Source organism: Odocoileus virginianus, chromosome 16 (genome assembly GCF_023699985.2).
Source record: "Odocoileus virginianus isolate 20LAN1187 ecotype Illinois chromosome 16, Ovbor_1.2, whole genome shotgun sequence".
Classification (NCBI taxonomy): Eukaryota; Metazoa; Chordata; class Mammalia; order Artiodactyla; family Cervidae; genus Odocoileus; species Odocoileus virginianus.
The window spans coordinates 17306240-17320930 of NC_069689.1; the positions used below are offsets into that span (position 1 = coordinate 17306240).

The 14691-nt window shown below is 46.9% G+C and overlaps 1 protein-coding gene across 1 annotated transcript; it reads left to right on the forward strand.

The window, feature by feature from the left end:
• The first annotated feature begins 5707 nt into the window (after positions 1–5707).
• LOC110140594 (uterine milk protein-like) lies at positions 5708–13616 on the forward strand. The gene is made up of 4 exons (XM_020899100.2): positions 5708–6344; positions 8995–9262; positions 11066–11213; positions 13407–13616. The coding sequence occupies exons 1-4, from the start codon at positions 5708–5710 to the stop codon at positions 13614–13616; spliced, it is 1263 nt and encodes a 420-aa protein (XP_020754759.2).
• Positions 13617–14691: the final 1075 nt, after the last annotated feature.

Consider the following 14691-nt stretch of genomic DNA (forward strand, 5'->3'; position numbering starts at 1 on the left):
CAGCTGGGTGTCATTTCTGATTTGTCCCAGCCTCTTCAGTCTTTCTGGAGCTATTTCTATGCTCTTCCACAGTAGCATTTTGGGCACCTACTTTGGTATAAGTGGACCCCTTCTTTGGTATAATTGTTCTCCAGTTTACGGGTCATCCACCCAGTGGCTCTATGGTAGGGATAATAGCAATCTCCTCCAAGAGGACTTATGCCAACATTCCACACCTCCCAGAATTGCCACTGCCAGTGCCCCTGTCTCCACAGCAGGCCACTGCTGACTCATGCCTCTGCAGGAGACCTCCAAACACTCATAGGCAGGTCTGGCTCAGTTTCTTGTGGGGGCCACTGCTCCTCTCCCCTGGGTCCTGGTGTGCACAAGGTTTTGTTTGTGCCCTCCAAGAGTCTCTGGGAGGCATGGGGTTTGATTTTAACATGCCTGAACTCCTCCTACCATCTTGTTGTTACTTCGCCTTGGTCCTTGGATGTCAGGTATCATTTTTTGGTGGGTTCCAACATTCTCCTGTCAAGGACTGCTCAGCAGCTCCTTGCAAATTTGGTACTCTCACAGGAGAAGACGAGTGCACGTCCTTCTACTCTGTCATCTTGGCATGCTAGCAAGGCAATGCTCAAAATCCTTCAAGCTAGGCTTCAACAGTACATGAACTGAGAACGTCCAGATGTACAAACTGGATTTAGAAAAGGCAGAGGAACCAGAAATTGGAATCAAATTGCCAATATTCCCGGCTCATAGAGAAAGCAAGGGAATTCCAGAAAACTGCCTTCTTCTGCTTCATTGACTACATTAAAGCCTTTGACTGTGTGGATCACAACAAACAGTGGAAAATTCTTAAAGAGATGGGAATACCAGACCACCTTACCTGTTTCCTGATAAACCTTGTATGTGGGTCAACAAGCAACAGTTAGAACTGGACATGGAACAGCAGACTGGTTCAAAATTGAGACAGGAGTACTTCAAGGCTGTATACTGTCACCCTGTTTATTTAACTTATATGCAGAGTACATCATGAAAAATGCCAGGCTGGATGAATTACAAGCTGGAATCAAAATTGCTGGGAGAAATATCAACAATCTCAGATATGCATGTAATACCACCCTAATGGAAGAAAGCAAGGAGAAACTAAAGAACCTCTTAATGAAGGTGAAAGAGGAAAGCAAAAAAGCTGACTTAAAACTCAACATTCAAAAAACCAAGATAATGGCATTCAGTCCCACACTGCATGGCAAATAGACAGGGGAAAAAAATGGAAACAGTGGCAGATTTTATTTTCTTGGGCTCCAGTATCACTGCAGACAATGACTGCAGCCATGAGATTAAAAGACACTTGCTCCTTGGAAGAAAAGCTATGAGCAACCTAGACAGCATTTTAAAAAGTAGAGACATCATTTTGCCAACAAAGGTCTGTATAGTCAAAACTATGGTTCTTCCGGTAATCATGTATGGATGGAAGAGTTGGACCATAAAGAAGGCTGAGCACTGAAAAATTGGTGCTTTTGAACTGTGATGCTGGAGAAGACTCCTGAGAGTCCCTTTTACAGCAAGGAGATCAAACCTGTCAATCCTAAAGGAAATCAACCCTGAATATTCATTGGAAGGACTGATGCTGAAGCTAAAGCTCCAGTTCTTTGACCACGTGATGTAAAGAGCTGACTCACTGGAAAAGACCCTGATGCTGGGAAAGATTGAGGGCAGGAGAAGGGGGCAAGAGAGAATGAGACGGTTGGTTGGATGGCATCACCAACTCAATGGATATGAGTTTGAGCATACTCTGGGAGATGGTGAAGGACAAGGAAGCCTGGTGTGCTGCAATCCATTGGATTGTAAAGAGTGGAATATGACTTAGCAATTAAACAACAATAATTGTTTTACAACGCTGTATACATTTTTGCTGTACAATAATGTGAATCTTCTCTATGTATACATATATCCCCTCCCTCTCAAACCTCCCTCCTACACCCCATCCCACCCCTCTAAGTCATCAAGGAGCTGTGTTGCTTAAAGTTCAGCCATATTTTGACAGAAATTGCTTTCAAACACCTCAAGCCAATAAAAGTTCTACTTTCTGCTGATGGATCTGTGTGCAGGCCGATGAGCCCATTCAAACCTCAAGTACCACCATATTTTACTTTCCATCTTTCTCTCTTACTTCCCCAAGGGCCAGGGAGGGGTGGGTACCTTGGGTCTTCTCCAGTCTGTGGTGCCCGTGTGCAGAAACACCTTTAAACCTGGGACATGCAGAGAGCTTATCAATTCCCTACAGCTGTCACGCCTCTTGGAACTCCTTGGTTAATCCCATGTTAATCCGCTAGTCCATTTATTGATCCAAATACAGCTGAAGGTTAACAGAACCACTGCCCCCCAACCCATACTCATACATACTTTGCTTGCCACCAATATTATCACTTTAACTGACAAGGTTCCAAGTCAGGTGAGTCTGCTCCGGCAGCCGCAGTCGGACTCTGGATAGACCACCCACCAGCAGAACCCCAGACAAGCATGTAGAGACTCACTCTGTCCTTACACAGAGTTCAGTACTTTTGTTAATGAACCCTTATCTTCCTCACCCTTCATCTTTGTTGTGGGCCTTTGGTGAATTTCTATAGCACTTAAATGATTGTTTTTTGTTGATTTTGTCCACTTCTTTAGTGGCTATTGAAGAGAACATTTGGCAGTCGCTGCACCCCACCATGTCAGAACTGAATTTTGCCTAGACTTGGGGAAAACTTGCAGGTAAAGCCTTGACCACCACTCTCCCAAGGAACCCCACCCAACCCCAGCATTCAGAATTCCCCCTTCACACTTCCTTGACAATATGTTGACTCCTGCCTATTTTTTATGACTTACAGGAAGAGTGACTCAGTCTCTCTGAATTGTCCTTTTATTACCTGTGCCCTTCTCTTTCCAAACACAACTCCTTAGTGGTACTGTGTGCTCTTCATGAACTAGCCAAAACGTAGCCCACGGGCCTTTTACATGTTTGCTTCTTCCTCAAAACTAAGATATCCTTGAAGCCGGGGGTTCTCTTCAAGGGTGAAAAATCAGGCCTTAAGCTTCATGCCCCCGCCCCCACCCCATACCTAGCCCAGAGCATGGATCTTAGTAAAAGATAAGTAAGTGTTTGTTGAAATAACACATGAGTAGTTGAGTGAACGGCAGCTCAAACAGTGCCACAATCCATTGATTTGTTCGCTGCTTCACTGGAACTGAAATGATTCAGTTCTTGTTTTGTCTGCACAGTATTTGAACACAGCTGTTTGGCCAAGTTAGTATTAATTCAGGTTTATCCATTTCACTACACCAATGGCGGTATAAATAAATCACAGACAGAGGCAAAGAGCAATATCAGTAGATAACACCGGGCTCCCCTGAAGGGTAAGTCAGCTTTCTTCTCTTGGGGATAGTGAGGGTAAGTGTTTTATTGTTCTTTTGCTATGGTTCAAGCAGCCTCTGCCTTGGGCAAGATGATGAAGGATGCAGGATAATGAGGATATGTATATTTTCTGGAATCTCCTGCATCCACTGCTCTCCCCACCCATAACTCCCTTCCACTCTCTGGCTCCCTCAACCACAATGTCCTCCCTTCTCACCAACCCTTCTCCCCTTAGATGAGGTGGATGGGGGAGGTGATGAAGTGGGGAAGGCTGAGAGAACAATGGTTGGCAGTGAGAGGTAGGAGCTAATTGGAGGAGACAATGCGGGACTGACGTGGACTGCTTAGGACCAGGTTGCTGAGTCGGGTTGGCAGGAACCAGGGTATGGCAGGACTTCTCTGCCACCTGAAGAATTTGGACTCCATCCCCTTGAAACTCATGGGGAACCAAGAAACAGAAGTGATTGACACTCCGAGGAGCCCACTCTGGCTGTAGGGTGTCTGGAAATGTTGGTGGGGGGAAGATTGACAGGTGGGTGATGCTATCGCGGCAACTTGGGCTGCATAACAAAATGCCATGACCTATGTGGCTTAAGCAATAGAAAGTTATTCTCTCACAGCTCTGAGGCTGGAAGTCCAAGATTAGGGTGCCAGCGTGGCTGGATTCTGGTGAGAGTTCGGGCTTGGAGATGGCTGTGTTCTCATTGTGTCCTCACCGGACCTCATCTTGGTGGTGCGCATGCAGGGACAGAGTGGGGACAGCTCATACCCTGGTATTGCTTCTCATATGGGAAACTAATATATGGCTACACGCAAGGGACACTCGTGACCTCATCCGACTCCAGTTACTTCCCAAAGGCCTTCCTTCCAAGTACTGTTACATTCAGAGCTAGGGCTTTTGCCGTAGGAATTTCGAGGGGCATAAACCTTCAGTTCACAGTAGATGCTATTTCAGTAGCCATGATAAGGGACACCAGGGGTGGCAGGGATAATGCAGAGAAGTGGACCCTGTACCTGGAACTGAGCTGGGTGCCGTAGGAGACTAAGGAAGGGAGGACAGGCCCTGCCCTACGGAGGTAAAATTGAGCACAAAATCAGGTCATGGGTCTCATCTTTTTCTTTCCCATCAGTGGGGCCAGAAATCCTGCCATCTGCGCTCCCTTCAGATGCAAGGCCTGACTTCTGGTCTCAGTTGTGGGGTCACATGTGGGGACATTCACTCCTTCATGTGTGGTGGCTCACTCAGTTACGTCCAGCTCCCTGTGGCCCCGCAGACTGTAGCCCGCCAGGCTCCTCTGCCCATGGAGTTTTCCAGGCAAGAATACTGGAGTAGGGTGCCATTTTATACTCCAGTGGATCTCCCTGACCCACGGAGCAAACCCATGCCTCTTATGTCACCTGCAACAACAGGCAGATGCTTTACCACTAGCGCCATCCGGGAAGGCCGCATGAGGACAGAGAGGGGTTTTTGCCCCGAAAGTGGGTGAGGGACTGTGGCTGACAGCACGGACAGGACTTAAGTGAGGCGACCGGAATTCCTGAGCCGACCTCCGCCAGGCTCTCGGTTCAGCCGATGACCAAGTTGTCTGAGCGCCACCCGGGATTCACTTTAGAAATCACACGAGCATCTCTAAAGTCAGATTTGGCAGGCCTGCATCTGGACTTTGGGCTGCTAGCAAGTTGCTTTTGGAAAGGTTGAATTTTCATGTTAAAATCTGGATTTTTAGATGCTTCAGAAACAACAAAAACAACAAAAAAGACACCCAGCACCACTGCCCCAGAACTGATCCTAGTCACAGCTGGAGCTAAGTAATGCCAGCCCCTTCGACCTGGGCACATTGGTCCATTTTCCCCAGCCCCCAGCATGCCTTATTTCACTATACTTGCTGTCTTCCCATGGGGGTATTTCTGGCCAGACCTCTGTGGGTGTCTGAACCTGCAATCTTGGCTCATTCTCTCCTCCTGTTTCTTTCCTTTCCACACTTGTCAGGATAGTGTCATGAACCCTGTACTTAAAAAGAGAAAGAAAAAAGTGTGGATGGAGAAGACTTACTTGCAGGGTCAGCTAGGGGCAGAACTAAATCCCTCTTAATCAGGTCACTTTAATTTGTCTTTAGTCAGGTTCCAAAATCCTCATTAGACCTTCCTCATTGGACTTAGCTAGCATTCTCCAATCCAGGACTAATGGACTAATAGCAACCCCACCCAGGTGAGCTGCATATAGATAAAATGAGCCTTTTTCAACCCCTACAGCATTGAGAACACGTTCCATAGAATATTCACCTATATACCTCTTCCTTTCAATAGCAGCTCTGGATTGCCGCAGAAATGTCCCACAGGAGAATGCATCTGGCCCTGTCTCTGGTCCTCATCCTCTGTGGCCTGTTTAATAGCATCTTCTGTGAAAAGCAACAACACTCTCAACAGCACATGGACCTAGTCTTATTAAAGAAAATTTCAGCTCTCTCCCAGAAGATGGAAGCTCACCCTGAGGCTTTTGCCCAAGAATTGTTCAAGGCTTTGATAATTGAGGATCCCGGAAAGAATATCATCTTCTCCCCCGTAGCCATGACCACTGCCCTGGCCACTCTCTCCCTGGGGATCAAATCCACAATGAGCACCAACCACCATGAGGACCTGAAACTTGACCTTGAACTGTTGGATATGCACAAGCACATACAGCATCTTGTCCACATGGGGCATGAGCTAGTGAAGCAGAAGCAACTGAAGCACCATGACATTCTCTTTATCAACAGCAAAACAGTGGTCAACCAGATGCTCCTTCAACAGATGAGCAAGCTGCAGGGAATGGACATTCAGATGATTGACCTTACAGATATAGAAAAAGCCAAGAAGGCGATCAGCCACCACGTGGCTAAAAAAACACATATGAAAATCACAGACTTAATCACCAACCTGAACCCTGAGACCATCCTATGTCTTGTCAACCATGTTTTCTTCAAAGGTGAGGCTTATTAAGTGCATGAACTCCTGTTTTGGTAATCTTTGCCCTGGTGTGTCCTAACATGTTTAAGTCAAAAAAAAAAAAAAAAAAACATAATTTTTGTCAGTATCTCCCATTTTCTCAGAAACCAGTAGGTTTAAAACTTTTTAACTGAGTTTGATATCACTGCATTGTCTAGCATTTTTCAGTGTTTCTTCTCTTAAGCCTCTCAGTCATCTTGTTTGTGGTGCTTAAGATATTTTGGAGTAAAACGTGACCATTCTCGCTGATAAAAAAAAGGGAGAAAAAAAGACATCTTTTTTTGCAGAGCCATGAACACTGGCTAATTCGTTTGTCTTGTAAGGTCGGATTAGTGCGAGATGAGATGCTTTCTGCACCTGTGCCCCGCGTTGAACTCAGGGTCACACACCAGGTGTCTAAAATGTCAGTGTGAATTCCTGGGCACCGATCTTGACATCACCAGTGTTTCTTTGGGTGGCCCCAGAGTTACCCCTCGCTGGTATATATTTACATCCTCCTCCTCCACTCAGTATCACCTGCCTCCTTCTTCCACTGACTCCCAGCTGTGCACTCTCCTGCTGCCCGCATACGGACACGAAAGCAGGTCAGGCAGGATGTCCTCCACGTGCTGTCCGAGGCCCACGCACCTCTCCTCTCTCCCCTTCCATCACAGCGAAGAAATGGTTGTGCCCTCGTCGTCCTCAAGGCGGCGCCCCTTCTGTCTTCCCTGTCCAAGCACTCCTCCCCCCTGCCTCTTACCCCAGAGCTCATTTCTTTCTGGTCTCCTTTGCTGTTTTCTCTTCTCCTGACTTCTAAAAGTGTCTCCCACCACACCTGGGCTCACGACCTCAAACACCACCTGTACTCTATTCCCTAGTCTCTAGATGAGGCCTGGACCACCTCCCCTGAGGTCCAGATTCTAATACCTTTGGGGGGATGTTTCACAGACCTCCAAACACAATCCCCCAACCCGGTACCACCCCCAAACACCCTGTGTCTCCTCATCTCAGAGAATCACAGCACCATCTACCCACCTGCTCTGGACAAAACCTCCAGATCCAAGAACACAAGTCACATGGATTCTGCCTGCAGAGTTGACCTGGAATGTGTTGACTTCTCACCATCTGAGAAACTTAGCCTAGAAGTTTCTAGCCCAGGCCAACATTATCTCTTGCCTAGATGACTTTCCAAAGTTAATTACTCGGTTGCCATTCATGCCTGCCTCCAACCTCTTCTCCATTAAAATGCCAGAACAGTTTTCTTAACACATAAATCAGCTCTCTGTTCTATTCATTGTTCTAACCTCAGTATGTAGTATGGTACTGGAACATTTTTTGAGTTCTATGAATTTTAGGTTTAAATGAGTCAATTCATGGATATTCTATTACTGATTAAACACGGTTCCTACCAGGACATGAATAGTGTTTGTCCTGTGCATGATAAGTGAGGGAACTGCTCACGACACAGTGCTTCCCAGCATAGGATGTTTGCTGAAGGCACTGGGACCATCTGTTATTCATATTTAGGCCCACGGTTCCAAACTACATACCTGGGACATAAAAAGTGCTCCACAAATGATCCTTTTTTTTTTTTCTTAACCACACTGTATGGCCTAAGGGATCTTATTTCCCCAACCAGGGATTGAACTTGTGCCCCCTGCATTGGGAGCAGGGAGTCTTAACCACTGGACTGCCAGGGAAGTCCCAACATGAATGATCTTGGAGGGATCATTTCTCTGGATATTACAGAGAACTCTCCAGCATGATTCTCCCTTGGTGGTGGTGGTTTAGTCACTAAGTCATGTGCAACTCTTTGCGACCTCATGGACTGTAGCCCACCAGCCTCCGACAGTTTTCCAAAAGCTTTATCCGTATCACTCTCTAGAAAGCAAGTAGCAACAATAGAACAGAGAGGACCTCAAGTCTGCCTCTAGAATCAGAAGCAAGACTAACACTTGTAGAGATTTTCCAGACCAGACCAGATGGCCATTACCCTGGGTGATGGATGCGTTTTTTAACTGGCGTGTGCTTTGAATTTTTCTTAAAATTCATTGGGAATTGCATTATTTAAAATAGAATTTCACGCAGAGATTTGCATGTGTACTGAGGTGTGTGTGCCTTTCTGATAAAAAGCTTACCTCCTTGAAAAAAAATTAATACACTTTATTTTAAATAAGTAATTTTTTTGGAGTATGATTGCTTTACAATGTTATATTGGCTTCTACAGAACAACAAGTTTAATAAATTTTAAATAGATTTCTTTACCATTCTTTGAACTCTTAAAACACTCAAATGCAGTAGAAATTTTCAAAGAAGGGATGCTGTGATCAATGTTTCCTAAATTATTTGATGACAAAATCCTTTCTTGGTGTTATAGTTCCAGAGGCAGTTATTTTGGTAAACATCTTTTGAGAAATACAGATTTAAAGAAATTGTAGGGTGATTATTTTTGAAAATCATGTGTTTGCCTTTATGTCCTTTGCACCAGTCTAGAATTTTAACTATTCTGCTCACTAGAGTCAAGGTGTCACCTTAAACAGACTGCTTCCTTCTCAAGCAGATCACCTCTGGGTGCCTTCACCCCAAACATGAAGGTGGTGATGACTTTTTCATCAGATCACTCTTTGACTTTTCCTTCCCGATTTTCCCAGGCATCTTGAAAACAGCTTTTCAGGCCAAACACACCCATAAGGAGGACTTCTTTGTGAATGACCAAACCAAAGTACAGGTGGACATGATGAGAAAAACAGAACAGATGATTTACAGCCGGTCAGAGGAGCTACTTGCTACGATGGTTAAGATGCCTGGCAAAGAAAATGTGTCCCTAATTCTTGTGCTCCCAGATGCAGGACAATTTGACTCTGCTCTAAAAAAGATGACTACTAAGCGAGCTACACTTCAGAAAACCAGTGACTTCAGGTATGCTATTCTGAAGGAATACTTTAGATTTGAATCAGATTTTTGCTCAGCCCTCACTTCCTCTATGCAAAAGCCTTATTTGGCTGGCAAGGGTGGACAAGTTTGGCATCTGGTTATTTCCTAGGATATTTGTAGAAAATGAAACAAACCAAACAGGAAGAATAGTGACCTGAATTCCATTACAAAGTCGGAAGCCCCTTAAACTGTTAATTATAGTTCTTTTGATGACATGTACAATATCAGAAACCCACTTTGTAAAAGATCAAGTGGGATACAGAGAGGAATTATTGGAAAGATACATGGGAATTTCACGAAACTTACAAAATACATGAAATGGAATTTCGGGGAATGAACACAGCCAGGTCTCATGAGGGACTGGAACAAGAGACAGCAAAGTCACCGGGAACTCCGTTTCTCTTGTCACAAGTCCTTGTTTCTCCCTCTCCAGCTCAGCAAACCAGCCTTCCCCCCCACACTAGCACACAATCCACTCACCCCCAAAATATTTTCTGAGCATCTATTCTATGCCAGAAACTGCTTGGTGCTGGGAATACAATGATTAGCCAAACACATCTCTGTTTTCATGAAATTTTCAGTCTGGTAGGAAAGGTAGAAAGTCAACTAACAAATACGCAACTTCAAATTGTAGAAAAGCTATGAGAGAATGAGTAGGGTATATAACAGAATTCAGTGGTGGAGTGTTCATCAGGGATCTTAAGTAGGAAATGATCTTAAGGAAGTAAATGTCAAGCTGAGACCGCTGTGAACAGACACGACTCTCTTCTGTTCAATCAGATGCTCCAACCCACACTACACTGAGCATCTTTCAGTTCCAATTACATAATCCTGGAAGAGAGAATTGAATCAATCCAGCTTGAGTAAGGTGTCCATCAGGCTCCAATTAACGCAGATAAATTACATAGCGAAAGTGTGATCTTCAATGGCCCACTGATCTTAGTGGTGGGAGTCGGGGAACGTCTTCGGTCAACAAATGTGCAGATTGGGAAGAAATCTGTAAATAGCATTTACGACTACAGTTGAGAGGCACCGCAGAGTGGATCTGTCATTTTCTGCCACAGTTGTGCCTCCCACAGTATTCCTAGTTGGGGCAGAGGGGATTCAGCAGTGGAGGAACCCAGCTGAGTGGGTCGCTATCCAATCAGAAGCTCAACACTGCATTGACACAGGCTAAGATGGATTGGTTTTTGAGCAACCAAAAATGTTGGGTGAGCGGGCTGGCACTACACATTCTAATGTTTTGTTCAGTTGCTAAGTCATATCTGACTTCTTGCAACCACTTTCTAATACTCTCCCTTAGTTAGAGCTGCTGATCTGTAGAAGGAGGATTCCTCCTCTCTGTTTCAAAGAATACCATCTGAGATGGAACTTCCTCTCCTGTGAAAACTTCCTATGCTCTACCTGCAGCAAGAGGATCCCATGTCCCCCAACCCCCTCAGCACGTTTAGGGTCACCACACAGTTTAAACTGCTGCTTCCAGATGGAGGGTTAGAGGGACTCAGGCCTGGATGCCCTTGGTCTGACCCTCATCTTCTCTTGTATAGAAAGCCTGCAAAGGGAATCATTTGAATAGTAAAGTGTATTCTGAGTTAGTGGTTTGCTTGGAAATTCAACATTGCAGCTCAGACCCCAGCATCTTTAATCTTCCCCCCAAGCAAGCCCTGAGAGCAAACACTTCTATTGCATTTTCATTAGGAAAAGATCTTTCAGCCTAAGCAAGGTACAGCCCGTGGACCCCAGGAGAGAGACATAGCTCAGCTTCCTTGTCATTTTCATTCTTAACAGACTGGTGCACTTAGTTTTGCCCAAGTTGAAGATCTCCTCCAAGATAAACTTAAAGCATCTATTTCACAAGATTGACCCCAAACATATGCTGACTACCACAGCAATTTCACAGGACATCACATTGAAGGTTCCCCTGCCTAATTTGGAGGTGAGTGGGGCAATTTCTAGTTTCTCTGTTTTATTATCCACCACAGCCCAGATTGAAAATCAGTTTTTTCATACAGCAGTTATACCTCTTATCTGCCCAGATCCCTGGGCTTTGGGGGTCCTTTCATCATTCATTCACTCAAAGGTTATCGCTTCAAGCCCTGGAGGCAACGCAGGGGTAAAGTCATGGGCCAGCCAGACACATCAGTTGTCTTACTCTCATAGCTGTTATGTTCTGTTGACAGGGCAGACAGTGAGCATACCCACAGACCTTTACACTCTGTGTCCACCCGTGATACATGTCTAAAGAAAAGAGAGCAGAGAGACCAGGAACAGTGGGCTGGGGTGCAGTGGGCAGGCATTAGAAGGGCTGGGTTGGCCTTTATGCCAAGTCCTGGATAAAGAGCAAGGGGCATATGCCTGGGGACTCATGTCCTGGGCAAAGAGACCAACCAGTGTATCTGGAGGGGATGTGAACTTGACATTTTTGAAGAACCCCAAGAAAGCCCAGGCAGCTAGGGTGATGAGTGAGACAGAGTCTGGTAGGAAGTGAGGGCAGAAGTCAGGCAGAGCCGGGTCACTTGGGTCTCCCAGGCCCTGGATACGACTGGAGTTTTATTTGATAGACATGGGAGACAACCAAGGCTGACATGAGCTGACATGTTTTACAAAGATCACTTTTTGCCATGTGGAAAACAGGCAGTGTCCCTGGAGGAAGAGGGGACCCAGTAGGAAGTTTGGTGAGTAACCTAGGTGAGAGATATTGGTGGTTAGACAAGGTGTTCAAGGGAGAGTTAACAGTGATGAGAAGGTGCTGTGGGTTTTTTAGGCAGAGTTGGGGAGCGGGAAGGGGAGTCAGGTTTGTGAGCTAGAAGATTGGGGAACAATGAAGCCAATGTCTGAGGCAGGAAAGATGAAAGAGGGGTGGGTCTCGGGCAGGCAGAGACTAGCTCTGCTAAACTGGAGATGCCGGTTAGACATAGGGATGCCAAGAAGCATCTACTTATGAGATAATTTTACCCACCCTGGTGGACACAGGGGTTGCCCTCCAACCACTCTGCCAAGGTCACTAGCTAGCTGGTTGCCTTGTGGCTGCCCTGTAACACTCTGCCCAGAACGTAAACAACAATCACAGTCTCATCCTGGTACAGCACCTGACAAACTATAAAATACTTTCTCACGGTTTCTCTCACTCAGTCTCCCAATGAACCCAAAGAACCCTGGTCTTTAACTGGGAGATGAGGGACCTGCTGCTCAGAGACATCGGATGGAGTTCCAAGGTTGGGACCCCACAGGCATGCTGTGCTTTCCACGGCCCCGTAAGCGTTAGTGGTTCAGTCGTGTCCGACTCTTTTGTGGTCCTGTAGGCTGTAGCCCGCCAGGCTCCTCTATCCATGGGCTTTCCCGGGTAAGAATATTAGAGTGGGTTGCTATGCCCTTCTCCAGGGGATCCTCCCAACACAGGGGTCGAACCCGGGTCTCCTACACTGCAGGCAGCTTCTTCACCATCTGAGCCACTAACAAAATCCACTCGGCAGGTGTGCCCTGAGTGCTGGGTTTGGGAGATGTTGAGCTCTTCACAATCCAATACAAACAATGTCACAGCCACGTTCCCCAGCAGGGCCTCCTGCAGATCGGGGGTCATGTGTGTTCTGGCACAAGCGCTTTTTCTCAGAGGGCAAATTGTCCTTGGTTGGATGGAGACAAGAAAACCTAGCTCCCTGGTGGTTTTCATCACATCCTTTTCTAAAAGTGTTGGAAAGGACTATCTCTCAGTTATTTTGCGGGAATTTTTTCTAAGCCTTCAGACCATCCAGGCTTCCTCTGTGTTTTATTCCCCTTTCCTCCCTTTCAAATGCACAGACTCCTTGAGTCATTCGCCCAACCCTGAGGATGTCTGAACGCAACAATCACCAACCCTAGTATTGACCCCTCTTGGGGACATCTGACGTTCAAGGGCGAATCCAGTTGCTGGGAGCCAAAGGCAGCTTTCCAAGAGTGGAAGCCAGCCTTCCTCCAACTGCTGGTGGCTTTTCAGGAGTGGAAACCAGGCTTCCTTCACCTGGCATCAGCTGTCGGGGGAGGTTGCCCCCCGATCTTGGCCGTAGGAGATTGCTGGACACACCCCACCCCCACCGCCTCCCCCACTCCCACCAGCTTGGTCTGGGGCTAACCCAGGATTTGTGTCTTCCAGGCCCTGCATCAAGCTGAGATAGAGGTGAGCGAGCATGGCTTAGCTGCGGACACAGCCATGCACACAGAAAATCTGCTGAAAGTTCCCATGAACACAAAGGAGGTCCCCGTGGTCGTGAAGGTCAACAGACCCTTCTTGCTGTTTGTGGAGGATGAGATAACTCAAAGAGACCTCCTTGTGGGCAAAGTCCTCAACCCCCAAGTTAACTAGAGGCGGGGCCAGGCTGTGTGGCGCAGGAACTCAGCGGGCCATGAATAAAAAGAGTACAATTCACCAGCCGTGCGTCAGAGACCCTGAGACTGAGACGTGTGATCTGGGAATGGAGTGGGGATGGGTCTTCACTGGTGTCTGTCCAAGAACAGAGTGGCGTAAGACAAGGGCCAAGGGGGTCTGCCAGGGACATTTGGCCAGGATGTCTTCTATCCCCAAATAAGGCTAACATAGGCAGAGAAGCAATTCTGAGTGGTTGAGTAGGTGCAGGAGGGCTGTTTCGGTTGGGGGCTGTCTCACAGCCTTGCTTCCTGCCCAACTGGCAGTCAGAGCGTGGCCCCTCATCTGTACTTTCCCCCGGCCCCCTGTCCCCTGCCCCCAAGAGCCCCAGGCAGAGGCAGGTCCCACTGCAGAGAGGAGGCTGGGAAGAGGACAGACCCCTGGGGGGGGGGGGGTGCTTCCGTGTGTTCACCCAGCTCCAGGGAGAAATGGGGGTACCAGAGAGGCTGAAAGTCCCAAATATGTTGACAGCATCTTCTCCGTCCCTCATCTGGTTTCTTTTCATCTTTACACAAACCTTCTAGCAGTAGTAGTTGTCGTTCAGTTGCTAAGTCCAGTCCGACTCTTGCAATCCCACAGACTGTAGCCCACCAGGCTCCTCCTCTGTCCATGGGATTCTCCAGGCAAGACTACTGGAGTGGGTTGCCATTTCCTTCTCCAGGGGATTGTCCCGACCCAGGGATTGAATCCGGGTCTCCTGCATTACAGACAGATTCTTTACCAACTGAACTAAAACAGCCTTCTATGAGAGAGTTATTATTGCCCCCTACCGCACAGAAAGTAAAAGTGATGTGGGAAAAAGAGGACAACCATGCACAGGATAGGGTGTGTGTGTGTGTGTGTGTGTGTGTGTGTGTGTGTGTGTGGCTGGGACTTGGGTATTACCCGGCTGGCTATGAACTGCCTTGGACATATAGAATCATGGAGTCTGATGGCAACCAGACATTTGACAAGTCAGGTCCAGAGGTGAAGGGCACAAAGACATTGGCCAAACAGGCTGACCCGATAGTGCTAC